Source organism: Chamaea fasciata, unplaced genomic scaffold (genome assembly GCF_029207755.1).
Source record: "Chamaea fasciata isolate MVZ Bird 193981 ecotype frontalis unplaced genomic scaffold, bChaFas1.0.hap1 SCAF_16, whole genome shotgun sequence".
NCBI lineage: Eukaryota > Metazoa > Chordata > Aves > Passeriformes > Sylviidae > Chamaea > Chamaea fasciata.
The window spans coordinates 8786621-8805530 of record NW_027094101.1 but is presented as its reverse complement, the minus strand read 5'-3'; the positions used below and the strand labels follow the sequence as shown (position 1 = coordinate 8805530).

Sequence of the window (18910 nt, the reverse complement as noted above, 5' to 3'; positions counted from 1 at the left end):
CCGGCTCCCAGAATTAGCATTCGTGCCTCATTCCCGGCTGGCGACTCATTATTCCCGCCAGGGCACCCGGAGTATTGTTCCCCACTTCCCCCACGGCATCCTCGCGAGGTGGGAGGGGGAACAACCTGCCCTGCACCCAGTTTTGGGGTGAGTCAGCCCGGGCAGGGCACGGCTTCCCCTCCCTGCTGACTAACCCCGGCCCCGGGGAGATGCGGCACTGGGGTGACGCAGGGGTTTGGGGCGGAAAACAGCCCGGGGGCCAGCGGGGAACGATGCCCTGTGATGGGCTGTGGGCTCATGGATGGATGAATGGAGGGGCCTGAACCGCAGGCACAGCCCCGGGGACGGAGGGTGGAGAGGCTGGAGCCAGATGTGGGTCTGCTCTGAGGAGGGAGAAAAGAACTGAACTCAGACGGGGAAGAAAGAGAGCAGAGGGGAGAAAGAAGGGGGCAGCGAAAAGGGGAGGAAAGAGGAGAGGCAAAGGAAGAGAGTAAGAGATGAAGAGGTGTGAAGAAGAGAGGAAAGGAGGAGAGGGACGAGAGGAAGAGGAGAAACAGGAGGAAGAAGAGAGGAGATGGAGAGGAGGATGAGGATAAGAGAGAGAAGGGAGAAGAGCAGGAAAAGAGAGGAGGAAGAAGCAAAACCAGTAGACTCCGTCCATCCCCACTCTGGCACTTCACACCCACCCCATCATCTCCCTCTTGCAAGAGGGAGGCACAAGGAGGGCGAGAGGGGCTCAGCGCGAGGCCGAAGCACAGGGTGCTGGCAGAAAGAGGAGGAGGAGGAAGGCAGAGATCCCTGTCCCTGCTTTCTAGGACATCACAGGAAGCACATCCACCACATTTGGCCACCCTGTCCCCGGGGAGCTGGTGACTCCCTTTATTTAGAACCTGCTCCCAACCACCTCGTTCCTGCCCGGGGGAATCGAGGCACGTCCTGGCCCCCAGTATTACCACACAGAGCCAGGCCAAGTGATGCTTTCTGCTTTTATTCAATTAATGCAGCAATCTATACAAGAAAAAAAAAATAATAATGAAACCATGAAATTCCAAACCCTGACAGTGAAGAACCAAATTCTTCCTAAGAATCAACCAGAATTAAAAGATTCCCCCACGTCAGACTGTACATAAAATAATCTCTGCCCCATTTACAGCGTTTCACACAGTACTTCTCGTATCTCAAACTTCAGAACTGTACAACTTTGTTACAAACCACGCTTTTTCCTAGGAAAAGCTTACAGAAAAAAATATTGCCACTTTCTTTTATTTTTTTTTTCATTTTTATTTTTATTGGTAACAAAAAAAAAATTTAGAATCTTTTAAAAAACAAAAATTAAAGTCAGCCAGAACTTCTAAGTGTGGGCAGGGGAAGGAGCAGAGACATTTCTCAGCCGAATGTTTCTCCTCCCAACAGGGAAAGGGAACACTTTTGGCAGGTAGAAGACTTTGCTGCTGGTGGGGGTCTGGACCCCAGCCCCCCCCAAGCCCTCCTCAAAGCCTGGCAGCTGTTTTAATCCATGGGCTTGGATAATTCCACCACTGACCCTTCTCGAGATACGGTAACAGTAACAAACCCCAATTCCTCCTGTTCTTTGCAAAAAAGCAGGGATGAACCCCACCAAAGCAGGGATGAACCCCACCTTCCTCCCCCTTCCTTAGGAAAGACAGTTCTCCTGGTCTGGGCTGTGGGTCTGAATTGTCACACTGGATGTAGCTCCCAGTTTGGGGCTGAGCACGGACACGCTGTGGGTGGATGGAGAGGTTGGAGCACACACAGCCAGATCAGACACAGGACAAAGCCAACGGGGTCAGGGCTGTGCATGAGCCCATCCTGGAGGGCACATGGGAGAAGTTTTGCCTCCAAACTGGAGCTCACCCCACTGCCTGCTCAGCACCAGCCCCATGCCACCAGCCTGACCTGACGCCTGTGTGCAACCCAACAGAGAAAACCAGGAATTCTGAGCCACAGTTTCAACCAGACAGGTTACAGGAGGGATCCAGACCTCTGGATCCATGTGAAAAATGTCTTCTAGTTTCGAATCCAGGTTTCACTCCGATGTTGTTCAGTGCAAAAGAGTTAAAAAACCATGTTATCTACACATATACATCCGTGTCTATAGAAAATGTCTGTACAAGTGGGAAGATGGCCCTGCCTGCACGCTGGGGACTCCTCTCCTGAGGGATGCTGCAGCATCCTGCTCCCTCTCTCTCCAAGGTGTCAAGCGCCAACCAGACAGGTTAAAAACCAAGAGCAGATCGTGGCTGGAGACGAGCTCCTGTCCCCACAGCCACAGCTGCCAGCTCTGCCCCTCTGCATGGATGGGAAGAGGGGAGAGCTCCCGAGCAGGACATACAGGAACACCAAAACAAGCTGGGAAAGGAAACTTGTACAAGTACAGACTGCACAAGGACTGGGATGAGGTGATGGCTGGGACCAAGCTAGAGGTAAGACCTCAGGAGGTCCAGAGACAGAGCCAGCACCTCATCCCATGGATGTCCTGCTCTGGGAAGCAGCTGTGGAAAGGCTGGCTGCTCCAGCTTCATTTTGAGTTGACACCAGGGTAGAATATCCATTTTGGAGAGGTAGGGATAAAATTGGGAGCCAGGAGAGGAGAGGGGAGAGACGAGACCTCTGGCAGTGACCTCTGCCACTGTCTGCACCCACAGCAGAGCCCAGCACCGTGATGGGCACGGGGCATGGCCAGGATGGATCCAGAAAGACAAAAGCCAGCAGGAGGAGAAGGGATCTCTGCTCCCCTGCGTGTGTTTTTGCCATCAGGGAAATGCCAAGCTTTCCAAAACAGGGGCTTTGTAGCCAAGACCTGGCCTGGATTCGCAGCAGAAAGCTGGGAGGGCGAGGAACATTGCTTCAAATGCTTCGTGTGGTCTGAAAATGGCATTTTCAAGGTTTCACAAGCAGCAGAAGCACAAACTTTTGGATTTCTGGACTGACAAAACACGCTCCTTCAGAGGCTGTGCCTCAGCACAGAGCCAGTGGGGGCTCTCACCAAGACAACCACTGGCTAATCAGAGACAGGCACTGGGGACCTCACCGACACCCCCACAGGCCAGCACTGTGCTGAAGGTGATGGCAACATCCTCTGAGCTCATGTGACAAGATCCAGCCTGAGCAGAACCCCAACACCAGGTGAAAATCAGACAGTGGGACCCAGATGTCAGCAAATCAGCACTGCAGGGAACAACGCCTGGGTGGTTGTTTTAGACCAGGAGGCCCTCAAGACAGCAGCAAACAGGTTTCAAAATATATTACATCTTTTTATTGCCAAGCGTGCAGACCATGAAGTGTGTGAGGGACACAACACTAAGAAAAACTACAATTGGAGGGAGGGCAAAGCAGTAAAAATTTAAAAATAAGACTACTCCTTACAACTGCCAACACTTGGGTTCAAAGAATCAACTGGAGGAAGTTTTCCTTAAAAGTACAGCTCTAAATATGGCATTGGGCCCCAACCTTTGCAAACACCAAGGCTTTGGTCTGGGCTAACGCAAACCAGGTGGGAGAAGAAGATGATGATGGCAGATGCTCTAACACAACTCCACAGGGCTGAATGCCTGATTCTTCTCAGCATTTCCTGTAGCAATCAGAAAACTCCCTAGCCCAGGAACACAGGCAGGAATAGGCCAGGAGAAAGCAGGCAACTTCAGTGCTGGATGCACTGAACTGGGGCCAAACTCGACCCCTGCAGTGTCCCTGCTCCCAGAGCCAGCCTCGGAGGGGACAGAGCTGCTTGACCCCTCTAAAGGCCACAGCAGCTCCTGTTCTTGCTCTGTGAGTGCAGCCACTCCCTCAGGATGGGATACTGTGCTGGGAATGCTGCACCGACTCAGCTCTCTCCACCTGGAAGGGGCAGAGGAGAAGGGATCTTCTCGGGAGTCCCAAGGCACAAGCCCTCACAAGCACAGCATCTCCTACTCCTCTCTGCTATCCCCAGCTCTGGGAAGCAGCACGTGCTCAGTGTGATCCCTCACCTGGCAGCCCTGAGATTCCAATATGGATCTCGGGACAATGCTGGGCCACGTTTCCTTCCTCCCCAGCACAGCATGCCCCTAATCAGACCAGCACTGAGAAACCAGAGCTTTAGTACATTCTTCTCGGAGAGGGCAGCGCAGGGACACAGGGCTGCGAGCCCACGCTGGCTTGGGAAAAGGGTCTGGAAAGGAAACCTACGGCGTTCAAAACACTAAAGTGCAACAAAAATGTCTTAAACCCTTTGAAATCGATCGCAGCAAGAGGGGTCTGCAAAGCTTCAAACTTCCAGTTACTGCAGGGCACCCTTAAAACACACCTGAAAACCACCAGGTAAGAAAAGACCAAGGAGCCCTTTGGCAAAACAAGGAATACAAGCCCACCATGGAATTTCAGCTCCTGGGGTCAAACATCATATTTAGAACATTTGGAAAGGAAAAGTGTTAAAGCAAAAAAAAAAAAAACCCAAAAGAAACCAAAAACCAAAACAAAAATACAATTTTTGAATCTTGCGCAATGAAACAGCTAAACTTTTTGGTGTTTTCAAAAGAAATCCCAACAGACAACCTGGCATAACTTTATCTGCTTCCTAAGGGAGAGATGCCCACTTGACCCATGACTCAGGACACCACGTGCACTGGACATGTTCCATCCTCACGTATGTCTCAGCATTCCTCCATTCATAAAACCAAATCCTTCCTGTTTACTCTTCAGCCTGAAAGGAAAAACCAAAACTGAAGCTAGATGGAAGATAGCCAGAGGGAGGAGAAAGTTTTCACAGACCGGAGGCCAATCTCATCAGCTCCACGAGCCTGGGAAGTGCAATCCTCAGTGTCGCCTCATTTTAACTTTCCTGGCAGGGCTGCCATCCTCCTCTTCCTCGTCACAGTCCTCTGTGTACTCGTAAGACCTTCGCCAATAGTTCTCAGAGCTGAAGTGGCTCCGTCTCCTATGTTTTGGTAAGAGGACCGAGCGCCTGTTCTCCTCTTTATCCATTTCTAGAATCCGTGGCCTGTGGAGAGGGAGAGAACAGGAGTGAGAGCACACCATGACGGGATCCAGGCCTTCCTCCTGGATGCTACCTGCAGCTTACTGCTGTGATAGCTCTGCCTGCTCTCCCACTGCTTTCCCAGCACTGGGGACCTGGCAGAGTTGCACCTCCCAAGGGGAGCTGAGATCTTTGCTATGATGGACCAGTTCGTTCCCTTCCCAAGGCAAGCTTTGGCCTTTACCTTCACCAGGAACACTTCCAGTCACCTCTTTTTTTTTTTTACTTGCAGCTTGTGGCCCCAAGAAAAATCCCTTGGGCAGAGGGGTCTGTCTCGACTGCAGCAGAATTTAGAGCACAGAGCTGAGCTCCTTATGGTGCAGGATCACACCACAGCTCCAAATCCTTTGTCCTCTCAAATATTAGCACAGTGCAAATGTTTTTTCTGCAGAGCTGCCTCTGATCATTTTCTAGTAGGACTGGGTAGGTGGGCTGCACACACCACTGACTTTATCTGAGTGGCTCCTGAGACATCCCACTATGATATCCCTGAGAATTACCTGTTAGACTGGAGTCTCTGAGGCCAGAGAAAGAGAAAAACATGTTTTTCACACCCATCTGCTGCAGGAGCCTGTGCAAGCCATCCCCCACAGCCTGATAAGGTCACATCAGGCTGAAAAACAGCTCTGACGGATGTGCACATTTGTCCCGCATGATCGCTCCTCTAATCGGACACCGGCCCTCTGCGTGCTCCCAGGGAAGCTGCATCTGCAGCCCAGCTTCAGATCTTCATCCATCTTCTCAGCCTGCGTCCAGGTGAATGAACACTGCTCACAAACAAACCATCCCCACCCTCCTCCCTCCAGGACAGGTTCAAACAGGGCTGGGACCGCGTGGCAGCCAAGCCCTGCCACCAAGTCAACTTTTGGGTTGTACCCATTGTGCAGAGAATGCCATCTGGATACTCAGGAAGCTTTGGAATTGGAATGTGCAGGACAGCTGGCAGACTGGCTATCACTCACAGCCAGCAGTGTGCTCACACCAAGGTGTTTCGGGGGAGTCTTGCTGCAGAGCTCAAGCTTGTCTAAAACCTCAGCAAGGAGCTTCCCTGAAGGTCAAGCTTAAGCATCCACACGGTCTGGTTTCCCACAGAAAAATACACACACGCAGCTCTGGAATCAAAACAGGCCTGAGAAGCTTTGCAAGAAGTCCTTAACCTTTCCCAGATAGCAAACCCTCACGTTCCCTCCCTGGACTGCTTTCATAATATAGTTTAACGCAGCTGCACAGGTTGCTTGGCAATAGAGGTCAGAAATGATTAGCTGCAGGGAAACTATTGTTCTGAATGACTGCATTATCAAAAGCCAGCCAAATCTATTGCTTCTTCATTATGCCACTCACAGGATAAACAATGTAAGCTGCTTACAGCCAGAGCTCAGCCTCCACAAGTCTGGGAGGAACACATAAAGCGCTCATTCTGATAAAACAGATCTGGGCATTGCAGAAAGCACCTGGCAGGTGCAAATCAGAATGGTTTTAAATATGTTCTGAGGCCAGGAACCTCAGCTATGCACTGATTCAGAGACACCATCCCAAACACTGCTCTTAGGAGAGATGATCCTACCTGTGGGCAGCATCAGGATCTGCTTTGCGATGGGACCGCTTTGGTTTCAGGATCTGGTCCCGGTTGCTTCCCGACAGGCGGTCAGAGTTATAACCTGGTGGCAACACAGAGCTACTCAGGGATTTTGTTTCCAATCGAGGTGCATCTAGTCTTGTTCTGCAAATATTTAAAGAGAAGAGAATTTGCAAGGAGTTTCTACAGAATCACCAGTGTCGCAGCAGAACCCTCCACCCCAACCACACAGCTCGGGAGGAGGGGCAGGAATACCACACTCCACAGCACAACAAGCTGCAGCTTTGTGCTACTAGAAGCTTCACAGAATCACAGAATGGTTTGAGTTGGAAGGGACCTTGAAGATCACTTCATTTCCAACCCCCTGCCAAAGGCAGGAACACCTTCCACTAGACCAGACTGCTCCAAGCCCTGTCCACCCTCGGCCATGGACACTTTCAAGAACAGGGCAGCCACAACTTCTCTGGGCAACCAGTGCCAGGGCCTCAGGACGCTCACAGGAAGGGATTTTTTCCTTATATCTAATTTAAACATGCTCTCTGTCAGTTTGAAGCCATTCCCCTTTATCGTGCCTTGGCTTAGTGACATACAGTCATGAGGTGAATGCAAAAGGTGCCAAGGTCACTGCAACCCCAGCTCGGGGATAAGGAGCAGAGGTGCTGGAGCAGCTGTGAAATCCCATGAAATCACTTGGCAATAACTCACAGCTCCAGTTAAGCCACCTGGGTGGGAGATGCCCTGCAAAACTATCATCACCTGCAACAGCAATAACTGCTTCCACCTGGAAACTCCCTCCTGCCCACGGATCTCCCGGGGTCAGGTGTTCCTCAGCTTGACTAAGAGGTGCAAGAGGTGCAAAGAGTTGAAGTACAAGTCAGGAGAAGGTGTAGCAAACAGAAGCTGCACCACATCCCTTCCAGCAGCTCTGCACACGTTCAAGCTATGCTGGAGAGCAAGCACAGCTCATCCCAAAGGAGAATTGTCACAGGACTGTCGTCATGCACAGGTGGTGGAGGCAGCAAAAATGAAGGGGGAGAACCACTACTTGCTCTCCAGTGCAGAACTTTAGCTCCCGAGGGAGGTTTCCACAGGAGAATCCCAATCTAAACTTCCATTAGGAAGCACATCCAGTTGCCAAGCTCCTCTCTGCCATCAGGGAGAGCCTCTTCAGCTAATCAGGGTGATGCCAGCCTGGCACAGGCAAAGCTGGGCATGGCAGCCTGAGTTTGCCCAGCATGCCAGAAACAAGGAACACTTCCACAGGCAGCTGCCAGGCTGGAGCCTGTGCTAGTCCACACTGTCATCCTGAGTTGTTCTCAGCTCCAGGGCTGGACCCAGTCCAGCCTGAACACCGAAGGCCTTGCAGATCCTGCCCGTGACAAGTGAGGTGGTTTAAACACTTCTCAAATACAACAGCAACTGCGGGGCTGCAATTCAAACAAACCAACTCCCAATACAATGCAAGGGCACGGGAACACCAGCCATGCTCCCTCTGTACTTGGCCAGTTACAAGGAGAGGTGACACTAAAATGGAGAACAATGTTCCTACCTATTTTAAATAGAGAAACTCTGTTTATGAGAGTGAAAGCAGAATGGCAGCAAAAGCCTCTAAAATTGCTTTCAAGATCTGGTTCAATAGGTCTCATTTCTATACACACCTCCCACGTTACCTCTCCCAGCATTTCATAAACTGAGAGCACCATTCCTCCCCTCCCCTGGCTCAAAGCACTTCCCAACCCCGCTGGCTCCCAGCAGCCCTGTGATCCGACACGCAGGAAACACTGACTACTGCAGTGTTTATGACCTGCTTGGTAACCACACTGCTCTGGAGAATCCTGCAAAGCCCCACTGCTCCTCCAGCTCCCACAGCTTCGTTCTCCTGCTGCTGTCAGCGAAAACACGCTCGGAGCAGAGGCAGGAGCAGAGCCAAATGCCTGGGACCCAGTGGGCTCTGGCAGAATTCAGAGCTGAATATCCCAGCTCCAACTGGGATGATCCAACTGATCGGATCAGGAAAGCTCAGGGCTGATCCTCACACCGCGAAAAAGAGGAAGAGGAGTTTTACAAGGCCTCTGGCTGCTCCTGAGCCTCTGGTGCTTGCAGGCCACCAGCGGAAGTAGCTGTTTTTCCTGGTTGCATAACAGCCTGTTCCAGGCAAAGTCTCATGATCCCGGGGATGGGGAATGGCGTTTGTGCAGCCATCCACGGTGCAGGGACATGCAGGGGACACGGGGAGGGAGGTGGCCACCCTCGCCGGGGATAAGCAGCAATTAATAAGCTCTATTTGGCAGCAATCACAGCGCAGCAGCCTTTGGCAAACATTGCCACGGATTCACCGCGGCTGCGGAGGCTACGCGGAAATAATTACCGGGAGGGTTTATGCTTTGCTTAAGAGAAAAAATCCTGGTGTGGTGTGGTTTCATCCGTTGGGTCAGCCCCTCACTGTCTGATAGGCAGAGACACTTCTGCTCTGACGTGAAGCAAATGAGGCCCCCAAAAATCAGGGTGGATGAGCAAACAAAGCCAGCAGAGCTACAGGCTCTGCCCCTTCAGCAGGAATGCACCAGGTCAGCCGGGTACAACCAACCAGGGGGACCTCACTGCTCCTCCAAGGACTTAAAGGGGGCTTATAAAAAACACAGAGAACAACTTTTTAGGTGGGGGGATGGTAATAAGACAAGAGAGAACAGTTTAAAACTACAAGAGGGAAGATTTAGATTAGGTATTAGAAAGAAAATCCTTTACTCAGAGAGCAGTGAAGCACTGGCACAGGTTGCCCAGAGAAGCACAGGTTGGATGAAGCTCTGAGCAACCTGGTCTAGTGGAAGGTGTCCTTGCCCATGGCAGCGGCTGGAACGAGGTGAGGTTTAAGGTCCCTTCTTGCCCAGATGCACTTTGAGGGCAGCCAGGCTTGACTGAAACAATCCAACACCCTCAGCTTACCAAGGTTGGGGAAAGCAAGAGGCAGAGCCAGTTTAAGCAGGTACGTTCGATATCTGCATCAGTTTGGGCAGCTTTAGCTTATTTATCTGAGTCTGTCTTTTCCAGGGAACTGCTCCACAATCTAGGACAGGCAGCTTCTCTTTCCCAAAGTTACAAGACTTTGAGATGAGTCCTTGTCAGCATTTGTGCTGCTTTTCCCTGGCTGCTCCACCACCATGAACACAACAGCTGTAAGTTCCTATCGCGGCCTCTTGCCCCAAACCTCACGTGGCCATACCCAGCTGTGGGGTGGTTTGGCTACAGCCTGCCTTTCATCCCACTCTATCTCCTGCCACATCTCATCCTGCCTCCCTGGGTCTGGGCTGCCTTTGCCTGGCTAATGCCTTGGGGCTGCTGTTTTTGCTGCCTTCATTCCATGGGTTTCTCTAACCAGATGTCCAACTCCACTCCACTGGCTTTGTGCCATATCCTCATAATGTTGCCAGACTTGTTTTGAAACTGACTAAGCCATCCAAAAGCTCATCCAGTCTGAATCCAGACCACTTGCCGGCGAGCCTTATGCCAGCCTGAGCCACAACCACAGCTCTGCCACCAATGCCCACGTTTTTGGCTGGGTTTACAGGACTCAAAGTTGTGTATTTTCATTTACAAAGATGCTTCTTGACAGCAGAATTACTGCTAAGACCTTCCAAGGCACAGTCAGCAGGGGTCAATGTGTGGTAGTTATATTTTTCAGTCTCCTAGCAGAAGGAACTGAGGAGAAAGGACATTTCTAGGCAGGAAAGAAGGTTTCACTGAGAGACTTTGGGGTGGGGTTAGTTTACTCTGTCTCCATTTTCTTAAGTTTTAGGAACAAGCACTGATTGATGAAATGCCATCAAGAGTGCTCTTCTGGAACAGGAAGCCCCTTTCTAAAACAGTTTATGGAGCTTGGTTTCCCAACACAGACTCAAAGGACAAGCTCTGTAACGAGCATTGAACTCTCTTTGGTGTTCCCCTCCAAAACCAGTGTCTTCCTCTCTCCACAGGAAACAAAAGCCATGATACCAAGAAAAATTTCTCTGCTTCATAGGACATTCTTCATGACAAGCATCAGCTTCAAAAGACCCTCCAGGTAACTCACACATGTGGGTATCACACGACCAGACACCTGAACACACAGCCCAAAACAAGAGAGTTTGATATCTTAACTGTTTGGAGCTGGGCACAAGCAGGGCTGGCAACCCCAGACAATACAATGAAGTGCTGCTGCACAGAACCAAGAAGAGTTTAACCCTGCAGGAACAGGTTCCAGCCACTTCCACTGCCGGGTATGGCAAGACACCAGCGAGCGTCAGAGTGACACCTAATCAAGGTGTAAGATCAAGCCAGCAAATTAACAAGCAAGGCAGTTTTCAAGTGTTTAAGCATCGTGACACCACATCCACGTTTATCTTGCTGTCTGGAGGGCTTCAACACTTACTTTCGGAGGATGATGACAGCTCTCCTCTCCTTGATGTCCTGTGGTCGAATGCAGTGTGTGATTTCGTCGGCCGCATACCCACTGACAACAGAAACAAAAAGCCACCGTCAGGGAAATGCCAGGCAGAAGCAGAAAGTGGTTTCCAGCCTCAACAACTCAGTTTGGCCAGCACTTCCTAACTTCCACCAGGAATTCCTCATGCAAACGCTACCCCCCAGGCACACAGGCGCTAGATTTACAGGAAGGAACAAACATCAGGGAAGAATGAGGACAGTCAGGGGGTTTGGGGAGGTTTCATGACTCAATTTTTCAGCACACCCTGGAGGAAACTGCTACCTGCTCCAGCACTGTGAAATAAAATATGTAGAACTGTAGATTTAGACAATTAATTTATGAAGAAATTAGAAAGCAACAGGGGGAAAATGAGCACATTCCTCCAAAGTGTCATCTCAAACATCTCTGCCTATGAGAAAAGCCATTTCTCACAGCTCAGATGTGCAGCACAATCAGACCAAAACATGTAACAGACCAAGGAGGTTTTTTAGTCACAGAGGGGTGCAGCTGTGGTAAGGGCTGAGCTTCTCACCCCCTTTCCCTGAGCACAGACACCTCATCAACCTCCCCATCATATGACACATCTTCAGCCACCCAAGAACCATCACCAGCTCTAACACAGGACTCATGGGGTAACCTACAAATTCAGACCTGCAAACCAAGCTCCACTCCTCCAAAACCTCCCTGTAACAGGGTGAAACAGCTCCCTGGACTGAGGAAAAGCCCAGGCTCAAGCTGTAGCTGTTGCTGGCAGGAGTGTTTCACTGTGTGACGTGACTCCAGATACTCCACATTTTCAGCAGGCTGGACAAGGACAGCCCCAGCTTCCCACAACACACTGGAGCATTTCCTCAGGGCTGCTTCTGTTTTCAGCTGGACTCGTGTGCCCAGCAGAGCACAGGTGAAATCACTGTGGGTCCCTGGAGAGCGGCCACCACACCTGTTGTGACACACAAACCATGCTGGGAGCACATCCCATCGCTCCAAGGGTGTGAACCAGCAGATCCCAGAGGTGGGGCCTGCCCTCTATCTGCCGTTTGGAGAGTGTCAGCTCACTGAGAGCCTCCTGGAGTCCAGTGCAGGGAAAAGAGGAGCTAAATATCTTCAGAGCTTCCTGAAACACCCAACAAGGGCAGGAACACCTTGGAAGGCACTGTTCAAACCTGCACACCCAGCCTGAAGCAGAAATCAGTGTCCCAGTGTCCCCACAAGGCTTTTCCGTGCCACTGCTGGCACGTCAGGGTCAGGGGCTGGCAGTTTATTCAGGACACCCTGAGCAGAGAACAGAGCTCACACACGCAAGTCTTCTCTGGGGACAGGACCAGGTTTCCTTGATCTGGTTAGATAACCCACCCACTCACCCAGAAACACCTCCTCACACACAGATTTACAGCTCTGCAAGGAGAGCTGAAAGTCTAAGGCTTGACCAGTTAAAGCAGGGGTGGTGTCCATCCCCACCGTGCTCCAGGCGGTGCAGAACACGACAGCGTTATGCCAAGGGGCTTATGATGATGCTCTGTTATGTTCTTGGAATCTCTGCGCCAAGCTCCAGTGAATTCATGAATATCACCCACGTTAACATTCAACTCAGCATCCTCAGCAGCACCCTGAGCACCACCAGGGAAAGGTCTGCTTCCAGACCCACACTCTCCATCACCAGGTATCAACCTGAACACTCCTTTTCACTCCCTCCCCAGGCAAGAACACCCAGATCACTTCCAGAGTGGCACCAGGAAGTTTGTGGTCCCAGATGCACAAGGGCAGCATCAAACAACAGCCCCACCACTCCTGTCTGAGGCGCTAAGGGGGACACACCAGTCTGCCCCAGTGTCAAACTGGTGTGGGAAAACTCTGTTAGCACTATATCACATACAGTGATGGTGTGCCTCTGCGCAGGCAGAGAAAAGAAAGAAAAGCATTATTTGGTTGTGTCAGACTTGTGCTGCCTTGTGCCAGCACGCACTTCTCACCCACTGCCCAGCCTTGAGGATGGGTGAAGGCGCAGACCCTGAAGAAAAACACCCATAATGATATCAAGGGTCTACCCACAGATTTCTTGCCCAGAGAAGAAACCCAAATTACCTTGGAAAGGAAAATCATATCATGAGAACACTCGAGAGTGACAACTCTATCCCAGAGCATTTTCCAGAAGAACACAGGGAAGTGCTGATGTTTTCCATACACTACCCCAAAACCAAACCCCCAACTCCAACCTAACCTGTCAAATCTTACACCCCCAACTCTTCCCTGGGTCTCTTTATCCATCTGAAAGAGCCGCTGCTGAGCCAGAATTGATTCACACGAGATAAAAGTGGATATTTTTGTGCAAACATCACCAGAAAAGATGCCTTGAAGTTCTACAGACTCTAACAAGAAAAGCTTGAACAAAACTCTGCCTCATCACCACTGGCACACATGGAACTTCCTCTGCACCACCAGCCTGTTCTGAGGGATCAGGCTATTTTGGAGCAGACAGCTGCAGAGAGATTCCTCCAGCTGGGAAGGAAGGAGGTTCATCCTCCAGCGACTCCGACCTGCTCTGATTATGCTTCCATCAGGCATGCCTCGAGACAACAGGAGGGACACACATCACAGCGTTCCCCTGCCATCACAAACAGCCAGGAGATGACCTGGAGCACTCTCCAGCTGCGGGAGGGAAGCCCATATGGCACAAGCTCCCGGAATTTGGGAAATGCTACCTGTGCTTTTCGCTCCTGCAACCGCAGCTGCACTCTTTCCAAGGCTCAGACAACATACCTGGCAGTTTCAGTGCTGAGATTTGCTTCCTGTGACAGCAGCTGCAGGGCAGGGATCCACCTGGAACCCCCCATCCCAGCTGGCTCTGCACACCCCCCCGCTCCCTCCCTTTTTCCCAGTTCGAGCATTCTCAAAGCACGCGTTCCCCTGATGAAAAGGCAAATTCCTCCAGGTCCCCCACACTGCTTCTATCGATTCTTGCTCACCAAATCGTTGTTAAAACATGAAAAAACCACAAACATGGGGAGGCCAGCAGCCCCCTCCCCAGGAAGCCGATGGGTCACAGGACTGGGATCCAGCAGCACACACTGAGCTGATGCTTCCTCCTGGCCTGGCTGCCACTGGGACAAACCTGCAGGAGCACCTGCTTCCCAGGGCTGAGGGAGAAGAGGGGACTGGAGGAGGTCACCTTCTAGATTTCATAACCTACAAGAGCAAATCTCCCCTGCAGATGTGAAAAGAGAGGAGAAAGGGCCTTGCTGGAGGAGGGAGGGGCTCATCAGCAGGTCATGGGGTGGCTCAGCCTTTGCCTTCTGGCAAAGGGGCACAGCCCAGCCACGTGAATCTTGTTCCACCTCACTCGTCGTTTGAGGTCTGAACACTTTCCAAAGAGTCTGAGGCAGGTTCAGTGTTGGCAAACACCACATCCTGCTTCAGGGCAGGCAAACAAAGTCAAGGGAGGGAAACAGGGAAAGCCCCTCTGCAAAATCCCTACTGGGTCGGCAGCTATAAAATCAGGAGCAGGAATGGGACAGGGGCAATCTGGGGCCAGCCTGAGAGTGCTCTGGGGTCAAACAGAGGGATCTGACAGCTTCCTTTAGACCCTCATGACTTCCACACAGCCCCCAAACACACACGGCTTCCCTGGAAAGGCTGCAGGCCAGGAGCAGCCACTGACCCAGCAGGATTTGAATCTCAGACATTACAGGCATGCCACCTCTATCTGTGCCCGTTCCCCATCTCCAGGGCAACTGCCTCCAGCAGCTGTTTACCCAGAGGAGAAAATGCCAAGTTTGGGGAGTTGACTTAGTCATGACCAAGGGCTGGATTTGGTGACACACCCCTGGGCACCGTCTGCAGCTCTCCTGCTCCTCCTGATTGCTGGGGTTAGATGGGAGACAAGGGGATCTGCTGTGAGGCAAGGAATTGATTCCAGCCAGGATCCTATCAACACAGAACTTTGGCACAATCTCTCTTAAGTGAGTGTAAAGTACATGCTAACTGCTGTACCAAATTTGAAATAATCCCTGTTTTAAAGTCTATTACTCGCTGGAAGGCAGAACATCTGACCGTGATCAAGCTGCAGTAGGTGGGTCAGAAAGCAGCCCTTGGACTTGGAGGGAAAACATATCTTAGTTTTCTTCATTTGCTTTGTAGGATTGCTTCAGCCACAGTAACGAACTGATTACAGCACCTGAGTGACACTGGCCAACAACCCAAACATCCCTGGGAGACACCTCACTCCAATTCCATGAGCCCTGAGCCAGCAGCCTCTTCCCAGCAGTCCTGAAGGAAGAGCAAGGGTCTGGAGTAAGAAAACATCATTCTCTGGCCCTGGAGCAGAAGAAGCATCTCTCCTTCCTCCCACCATCCTCCACTGCAGATCCTCCCCCAGAGTTTTTCAAGAGGCTTTGACTGCAACACTTGAGGCTGACCCTGCATGAGCAGCTCTACCAGACTGCTTCCAAGCAGGATAAAACTTTCACTATCCTTAAAAAAGAAGGCCTCTGGGTGTAAAAGAAAGGACAACTGTTTATCCAGGCCTAACGAGGAAAGACAGCAGAGGGGTTCACATCACCAGCAGGAAAATTAGGGTAGAAAGTTTCCCTCCTGGTATCTCAGAGAAGTCAGGGAGCAGAGCAGCTGCCTCACACCCGGCAGCCTCCACCCCTGGGGACGGAGCTTGCTCTGCAGTAAAAAGATACAGGGCAGGATGGGTCCCCTTGGGTCCCATTTCACAGAATCACCCTGACCTCTGCCCCCCGAGCCCTGTCAAACCACCAGAGAACGAGAAAATGTCCTCAGTGCTGCTCCCGACTCCCTCTGCAGCCTCCCTCATCCCTGGCTAATCCACACAAGTTACCTAACGCCGGGGTACGGCGAGGATTAGTTAATGTTTGTGCAGCTTTTCCGAGATAAAAGCTACGCGAGATCTCGGCATTTATTATTGATGCACCAGTCAAGGAGGCCGTGTGTTTGTGGGGGGAAAAAATTCCTTCCCGAACCCTGCGGCGATCAATTTACAAGCCAAAGCAAGGGATTGTGTTACGGCCTGGGGGCCCGGAAAACCGGCCTGGACCTTCACCAGTCCAAAAAAACCACCCCCCAAAACGAGGATACAGCTGGTAGCACTGCTGGCAGAGTCCCGGTGATCCCGGCTCCTGGCAGGGAGCACTCTGACCTTCAGGGACACAAGGGACTGGCAATCCTGGTGCCAGGCTTCGAGCTGCCCTCCCCAGGAGCTGGACACCAGCAGGATCCCTACACTCCAGCCCTTCTTGTCCCCTTACCTGCCTGTCCCCCTCACCTGTCTGCTCCCCCTCCCAGCCCATACCGGGAAGCAGTGGGATTAGGAAGCAGACGTTTCCCGGTGCCAATCCCAGTTTTACTGCTGACCAACTGCGTGACCTTGGGCAGGTCATTCCACCTTCCACGGCTCTTCCTCAACACACATAAAGTCCTTTCCTGTGCCTGTGACCCGCTGCACTTCCAAGTGACAATCACACGGGGCTCTGCGCTCTGGGCTCCCTATCGTCACCGGGAAGAGGAGGGTCCAGCATTCCCAGTTTGCAGACTGGGAACACGAAGGCCATTCACACCTCCTCTCCACTACTAAGGTCAGGTCAGAGAGGCACCGGCCGAGCTAAGAATAGACCCAGGAGCCCGGTCCCTACCAGCTGCTCTGCTCTGACCACTCTTGGGCAAAGGATCCATTTTGTGTCTCAATGTGTTATTTTAACCATTTACGGGAAACTCAATGGTTAGTTCAGCTCCGCGAGCGGCCACGCTCCCACCAGCACTCGCCTCAAACCCCGTGGAGAGGACACCCACACAAATTCCCACCCACCACGAGTGCGGGACCCCCCCAAATCCCCGCTTCACCCCTTCCACCACAGAGAACCCCTGAGCTCCTGGAGGCGAGGGAGATGGAGCCCGAGGCGCCGTCGGGGCGCGCATCCGTGCGCCTCGTGATCCGTGTTACACAACCGGGCCCCGGCTCGTTAGCGGAGCCTCGGCAACGCGGGCGAGTTACCTGAGCACCGTGACGCTCCCCCTCTTCACGGGCAGGAAGAGAACGGGCTCCGAGACCCTGATGGGTTTGAACTGGAATTTACACCCGAAGCAGAGCGCCGAGTCGCTGAAGAAGGACACGGAGACGATGGGCCTCTCAAAGATATGGATGGGGTCCACGTGGGAGACAATGCAGCCCCCCGGCTGGTAGTCGTTGATGACGGCACTGTTCACAAAGCCCTCGGGGATCACCCGGTGCTCCACCAGCTTCCTGATCACCAGGTCGTGCACCCACTCGGGGATGGCGTCCACCTCCCCCCGCGGGTACAGGCGCTCCTGGCCGGGGCCTCGGCGCTGCAGCTGAGACCCGTAGGTGTAGCCTTCCCCGAAAAAATACTTGTTCCGCAGCGGCGCCCGATCCACCGTGTGCTCCTTGTAGAGCCCCTTCTCCGCCCGGGACACCACGTCCTCGATGCGCGCCTCGATCTTGGCGCACTCCTCGGCGCTGAAGAGGCGAAGCTGGCGGATGCCGCTCTTGACTTTCCGAGCTTCCTCCTCCTCCTTCTGCTCCTCGTAGTCGCTGGGCTCGGAGCCGGAGTCCTCCTGGTGCCGCCGCTTGCGGTCGTACGGAGGTTCGGGGGGCTCCCGCGGGAGGCCGCCGCCGCCGCCGCCTTTGTGGCCGTCCCGGTAGGGCATCATGGACTTGAGCTTCTCCCGCAGGTCCGTGTAGCCGCTGCCGGCCATGGCGCGTCCGCAGCCCCCGCCTCTATCGATCCCGGCGCTGCAGGCGGCGGCGGGCGGCGGCGGGGGACGCGCAGCTGCTGCTCATGGCACCCGCCGCCCTGCCGGGAGAGAGAGCCCCGCAGCACGGGGAGGTGAGGACGGGAATCCCGGTACCGCGCCAGACCCTCTCCCGCCCCCCCCTCCACGGGAGATGGGAGCCCCCTCCCGGCGGGCAGAGCTCCCGCCCTCTCCCTCCCTCCCGGGGCAGGGGCGGCCCGGCGGACGCCACACTCACGGCTCGGCCCGGGGCGGGCGCGGACAACGCTGCCGGTGCCGGTGCTCACGCGGCGGCAGGGCCTGGCACATTCCCAGCGGCGGCCCCGGACGCCCTGCCCGTTCCCACCGCCGCGGCTCTGCCCATGGCGGGGGACAACCGAAGGAGGTGTGGGGGGTCCCGTGCCGGGCCGGGGGACAGCAGCGGGCGGGGGTCTGGCGCGGCCCTTCCCGCTACGTCACCAGGAGCCGGCCCGACATCCCGGATCGCCGCGGGGCCGCCCCGCGCCCCGCCCCGCCCCGCCGCGCACGCGCCGCCACCGCCCCCGGCCCCGCCCCTCTCGCGCACGTACGGACTGAGCGCGCGGCCCGGCCCCGCCCCCCGCGCGCGCGCCCACCGGCGCCGTTAACCGGGAGCGGCAGCCCCGCCCCGCCCCTCGCGGCGCTGATTGGCTGAGGGGCGGCCGCGAGCTCCGCGGGCCGGCGGCTGATTGGGCGGTTGGAGCGCGCGGGCGCGCGGCGGCGGCAGGGAGGGAGGGGCGCGGAGGTGGCGGCGGGCGCGCGGCGACAGCCCCCCCTGGCGGACATGACGAGCGCGACAGGCGGGCGGGGAAACTGAGGCACGGGCGGGGGTAGAGGGGAAACTTGAGGGATGGGGAAGCAGACACGGAGATCGGTGGGGAAACTGAGGCACCGGGATGGGGAAACTGAGGCACGGGAATAGGAAACACAATGGTGATTGATGGGGAATCAGATATGGGGGGCAGCATCCCCCCTGCAGCAGCGAGCGCAACACAAAACCACGGACACCGAGTCATGCCGGGCTCCCGGGCGTGTATAAAGCCCCAGAACAACA

The 18910-nt window shown here is 53.8% G+C and overlaps 1 protein-coding gene across 1 annotated transcript; it reads right to left on the bottom strand.

Annotated features, from left to right (window-relative positions):
• Window positions 1-972: 972 nt before the first annotated feature.
• Window positions 973-18148, bottom strand: ALKBH5 (alkB homolog 5, RNA demethylase). Its single transcript, XM_066197873.1, has 5 exons — window positions 18077-18148; window positions 17081-17900; window positions 11017-11097; window positions 6600-6755; window positions 973-4999 (listed from the first exon to the last, which is right to left on the bottom strand). Exons 2-5 carry the CDS (start codon window positions 17800-17802, stop codon window positions 4816-4818), a joined length of 1143 nt encoding a protein of 380 aa, XP_066053970.1. The 5' UTR covers window positions 17803-17900; window positions 18077-18148; the 3' UTR covers window positions 973-4815.
• Window positions 18149-18910: the final 762 nt, after the last annotated feature.